Source organism: Saccoglossus kowalevskii, chromosome 11, assembly GCF_978046115.1.
Source record: "Saccoglossus kowalevskii chromosome 11, keSacKowa6.1, whole genome shotgun sequence".
NCBI lineage: Eukaryota > Metazoa > Hemichordata > Enteropneusta > Harrimaniidae > Saccoglossus > Saccoglossus kowalevskii.
This window is the reverse complement of record NC_140651.1, coordinates 7,135,135-7,141,134: the sequence shown is the minus strand read 5'-3', so window position 1 is coordinate 7,141,134 and position 6,000 is coordinate 7,135,135. Positions and strand designations below refer to the sequence as shown.

At 35.2% G+C, this 6,000-nt stretch overlaps 1 protein-coding gene across 2 annotated transcripts in view; it reads right to left on the bottom strand.

The window, feature by feature from the left end:
- Positions 1 to 288: 288 nt before the first annotated feature.
- Positions 289 to 6,000, bottom strand: part of LOC144341697 (uncharacterized) — a 39,802-nt gene continuing 34,090 nt past the window's right edge. For both annotated transcript variants that reach the window (XM_085505693.1, XM_085505694.1), the window contains one exon: positions 289 to 1,134. In XM_085505693.1, the coding sequence (XP_085361819.1) occupies positions 428 to 1,120 (693 nt within the window). In that variant the 5' untranslated portion in view covers positions 1,121 to 1,134 and the 3' untranslated portion in view covers positions 289 to 427. The remainder of the gene's footprint in view (positions 1,135 to 6,000) is intronic.

Here is a 6,000-nt window from a genome sequence, read left to right as displayed (position 1 = left end):
CCATTTTATATTAGATTGAATTTCGAAAAAAAAACGTGCAATGTTATCAGAAGATGTCCGGTTTATTGTTATGATCCGTGGCTCGACTGCTCCACCCACGTACGGTATGGCGGATATGCAAATTTACAAGCCCGAATCTGGCCGGTAAAGTGAGGGCGCTTACACTGATGGTAAGTCTGTTGGGATTTCGCGGTCACATGACTTTCGCGTTCACCCCTCGTTTACGCAAGAATCTTTCATCATTGCAAGCAAGTCTATGTACTGTACTGTAATGTAATACCATTCACATATGTTGAAACTACAAGCAATCTTTAATTTATTTTGAAAAAAAAATGCATAATACCTTTGAACTGAACAGAACATGAAACTTGGCAATACAAAGATATAATGATTAAAGTTTTAAAATCTTGATAAATATAGAAGTTGTTTAGAGTTCAATTTGAGTCATACACTGCCCAGGTAAGTCACGATTGTCATCACCAGAGGGCGGTATTGATGAACCTTTATAAACTCTTACTGATTCAACATCACCTAGTTGTATGTCTTCATTGGATGGTTTATTAGACATGACCTTGAGAGAATAACCTGGTCTTTGTTTATTGGGTAACTCATTAGAAATGGTTGTCATAGCTGATGCAGGCCATGATGAGGTACATTCATTTGTAGATGCTTTTTCATGAGAGGCCCCCAATTCAGCTTCTTCCAACTCAGAGTTTTTACTGGAGCAGTTAGACATACTTTTTCTTTTATTTACCCCTTCTTCATTCTGGATCTTGATGATATATCTCAGCACGGCAGCAAAGATGTGCGGTACTTCATCCAGTGATGGTTTCCTCGTTATGGAATCTCGGAATCGTTTAACAGCTAAATCACTGTACTCTGGCTGAACTTGGGAACACAATGACTGAATTTCATTTAGCTGTGACTGAGGTAGCTTTTGTAGTGGATTTTTAGGTATTTGATGACTTAGCCAACTATAGCTGTCTTGAGTGTCGGGCTGCTGCGGATGTAATTCAACAATATGCTTCATCTGTCCTTCTAGTTCCCATAGTAACAATTTCACACTTGTTCTTTTATTGTTGAGACTTTGGTGACGACTTTGCCTTCTATTGAAATACATTGTGACAAATTTATCTGTACAAATAAAGTAATATAATTATAAATATTATTATATTTAAGAATAATTAGCAATGCGGTGTCTTCTTTTCATCAGAGATACTGTGTCACACAATCAATCTCAAAAATCAATTGAAAAACTTGTGTGAATCTAGCAGGATTTCCAGGAATATCATGCTACTGATAGAATGAGGTGACATCAGTTTAAAACATTTATCAAACATGAGTTTCTTCTGCCAATAAATGAAAAATGGATGTTATCAGTATTCTCAGTATAACAAAAAAAAATTTCAAACTGAACTCGTCAATTATTAGTCAAACAGAAATGAAGAAAAATTGTACATTTCTGGTTTAATGTGCTTTAAAAGTAGAATGCTACTCCAGCATTTTTGACATGTGCGCATATAGCACATAGAAATATTTCTATCAAAATCTGTCTATATTTAATCATTTTAGTATTAGGCAAGACTTTTTTTTATTCCTTGCTTCTTGAGTTTTTATAAGTCAATTTGTTTGAGGAAGGCGAAAATTTTTTTTTTCTATATAATCACTTGTGTGATTCTCAAAGAGTAAGTAAGATCATTGATCTGAGAGAAGAAATTAAATATAATTTTATTCTATGTATAACCTGGTTGGCAATGTCGCCAATTGTGTCACAATTTTCAGCATTAATGAGGGCTTTTTGCATGAAAACTTGGATTTGTTAGGCAGCAGACGATAAAAAAATAAAGATGATATTAATTTTTTTAGCAATTTTTTTCACTCACAAGTCGGCGGGCGCAAGAAATTAAGCTGAAATAAAATTTTATTTTTTATTTCATTTTCGGCTCCTAATAAAAGTCTGGCCTCAGTCAACATATGTATATGGCACCATAAAATAGCATTTTTTGTGTGTTACAGTGATGTATTTTGAAAAACTTGTCCTAATATTTACCAAAAGTCAATGTTTTTAGAACAATTTCATAGTTTATAATGTATTTACAAAAAATTGCATTTTTTGACACGTTTAAAACACAGATTTTTGAAATAATTCTGGAAAACAAAAAGTACCCCATCATCAACAATATATATTTTTTCAGCCCATGACACCAGCCTGCAATTTGAGATATGACATTATATCTCTGCCCTAGGAACCTACATGGTAAAAGTACTATAATACTACCAAAATGGCCAATATCGACTAAAATACAACCACCATTTTCTCAAAAATTAAGCTGGTTACCCCCAACTTTTTTTTAAGTCAATACTCTTATATTGCCCCGGAAGTACAATTGATTAAAAATGAATAAATTCTGGGTATTTGAATTTGTGGCTTCTACCTTTAATTGTTGTTGTTCAGAAAATTTGTCAAATAAAGAGACATAAAAACGTAAAATTTAGCAGGTGACCCCTTATTTTTATCTTATTTTATTTATACTCCCGGCATAAGATGTAACATAAAAAATATGAAAATATCATTATTTGTAACAAGTAGGATTCCACCTTGGTAAACGTGGTTACGTATAGCCCTGCGTACAGTGCTGTGTGTACGGGGACGCGTTTGGTTGATAGATGTCCCCGCCATCTTTAATTTCATTCACGCGAGAGAATGCGTTTGTTTTTAGGGCAAAGTAGCCGATTTCATCCACAATTGGACTCCGAACTGGGAGTTCTGGATATATCTGGTAATCGATCATCATTTTTGGTACCTGGGCATGTTATTTCATTAAAAAAGTTATATTTTTCCCGGACTTTGTCTATGAAGGTACGCAGGGCTGTAAAACGCGTCCCCTTACACACAGCGCTGTACGCAGGGCTAGGTTACGTAATACTTAACAAAAAACTGAAGATATAACGCCAAGACCACAAACATAAGGTGCGTGCGAAAAACATTTTTTGTTATACGCCCCAAGCAAATAGCTACGTTCTTTATTATGTGGTTGTTAAGGGACATTCTACGACAAATACTGTGCCCTTAGAATGAAAACACGAAATGAAAAGTATTTTACTGGACCAAGAAAATTGTAACCACCAAGGTTTAAAATAATTTCAGTTATGACAATACCTAGACATGTATATAGTGTATTGGACTCTCCGCGAATCTATACTGCATAGGTAAATTGCAAATGAATCGTGAAACTAAAGTTTCAGACTAATCTGACAATTGTTTCAACTTTGTTTACTGCACTTTGTCGATAAATAAGGAGAGTTGATTGGCGACCCATTGTGCTTTGCATGGATTAAATTAAATGTTGGGAAATACTACATAATTCAGTAGAGTCTTCAGTTGCATTTGGCAACACTGAATCAAATTAAGCTTAATCGGCAATATGGTAAGATATACTTGCCTGAAAAGGTGACGATGTGGGAGGATAAAACGTCAAGAAACTCAAAATGGCGCGTGCATTCATAGCAACGCGCGCGCGTGATCCGCAACAAATAATATGTTGGGCAAGTGATATTGGGGTATGCATGTATGGTTGGACCAAAAAGATAGGGGGCGGGCTGATGCAGGTGGCGAAGGAACTAGTCTAATGTTGGCATTATTAAGGATACCAATGAATCACAGGCAAAACATAAGAATACATAGCACTCTTTCATATAATTAATAACACATAGTTTAATTGCCTTGCCTCGAATTTTGAAAAAAAAAAAAAAAACGCGAAATTTCGTAATATATGCTCATTCTAGCGATAACAATTGAAAGTATACTTGATGCCAGCAATGTTTAAATGCAGCAATTAAATTGACACAGCTGTAGAAAACAGGAAATAGATTTTTAATAGTCACAAAGCATCCGACGACGCGTTTTCTGTATGTGCGCCCTCCCAGCGACTTCAATGGACGGACCACTTTCTCGGGGGGGGGGGGGGGGGGGGGGGGGGGCTTTGACATATTACGAAACGACCCCAAAACGAGCCAAACAACCCCAAAACGAGCCAAACGACCCAAAAACGACCCAAACGACCAAAAAACAATCCAAAACGACCACAACAAATCGTCAAACAAAGACTGTCCAATTACCGCGATATTATTGCGCCAGCCATTTTAAGGAACACGTCGACCGATGGGGGCGCTGTTATCATCTGGATTGCCGCTGTCCCGAAAACCAAACATAAATATTACATAAATATCTGAATAAACAATGATTAATAATAAACACATACATAATATTGATGAACAATAATAGTAAATAATGATAAATAAGCAAATAAATAAATATTTACTAGAAATAAATATTATTATTAAAAAAAAACATAATTTATAAATAATAAATAAATAACAACAACAAACATACAAAATTTGACAACTAAATTGCTAGTCAATAAATTTATTCATTTGTTGATTTATCTTTAAGATACCACAGTAAGACTAATTGTTGGTCTTAATTTTAATAAGGTATTTTTTCTGATTTACATGTCAAACAAATCATCTGTCCTTGTCAGCCTAAATGCGTGTAATATGAATTTCGCATCATGCCCACTCTAAAACCAAGAACCTGTCTCATGATTTTCATTTTAAGTATTGATTCGGATGACATTTTGTGCAGACAGCATGGGACAAATGCAAGTTCTGATAATATTGTTGTGCCACTAAATCATACTAATTGTCAAATTTGCATAATAATTTACCATTTTCCCCGCAAATAATTTTATATTTTGAGAACCACTTATTTGATTTGAACTTATACAAACATTTGAGAGAAATGTTCTCTCCCTTACTATTACAAATACCCATAAAAAATAACAGTTATTTCACTTTTAAACTCTCGTGACTCGTTTGTACCTCTGAGTTCATCAAAGTATGTATCCAACGGTTTCAGATTAAGAGACAATATTATTTCCAATGTTGATTAAGATGGCATGAATGATCACACATTTTGTGAACTTTTTGTTGTATATAAGGTCAACGTTTACAGATAATCAACATCATCATCAGAAAATTTTCGGCAAATGTTTTATGTCGTTATATGCACGACTGAAAGGTGCTATACTGGTCGGATTTCGTCCGGCAGTTGTGAATATTCTACGTGTAGAACCCTTGTTTCCCTGATTACAGAATTCCGTAATTAAGCGATTATGTAAGCGACACGAACCATTTACTGCTTAAAATATTGTTATTTTTGGCAAACTATATTTTGTAAATATTTTGCATTTAAAATCCATTTTCTCTGATTAGAGATTAATTGTCTCTATGTGTATCATTCCGTTTCGTTTCGTTTCTTTTCTTCGATTACAACGAGCAATGTTACCCTACCATTATGTCATTCTTGTTGACGTTCCTTTATGCGTTTTGTCTTGTTCGGTCCTCGGCGACAATACAAGTAAGTAAGCATATGGCCGGACATGGGATTATGAACACAGCGTATATTCATTTGATATAAGGTTTACCACGATTACGAAATCGTATTAGTAGCACTAGCGGAGTTAGGGGGAGTCACGCAAGGCGCCTTCCCACCTTCAGCCCGCAAAAAAAATGACAAATGAATTGACAAACCCAGTCCACCTTCGGCCACGTCAATAGGAGCGCCCTCCCTTCTCACCGAATTTCTGGATCCGCCAGTGAGTAGAAATAACGGAATCACAGAACGTCGAGGAATACCGGGTTGATAATTTCAGAAGCGTATTAATTACTTACTTTGCATAATAATTTTGCAGGCTTTTCCGTGCATAACTTCTAAACCCAGAGATGGATTTTTTTCTGTTGATTTTTTGTTCTTATTTATAATATTATTTGCCATTCATAATACCAAATTGTTATCTAGATCTGCCGTGCCCATTATCATAGTGAATATACTATCAGTACCTTCATACGGAAGGGTGGTTGATTGACTTTGTAGTTGAATGACCATATGGCTTCACTAAATCTAAATATATATTCCTTGACATTATGCGAATTCTGGGA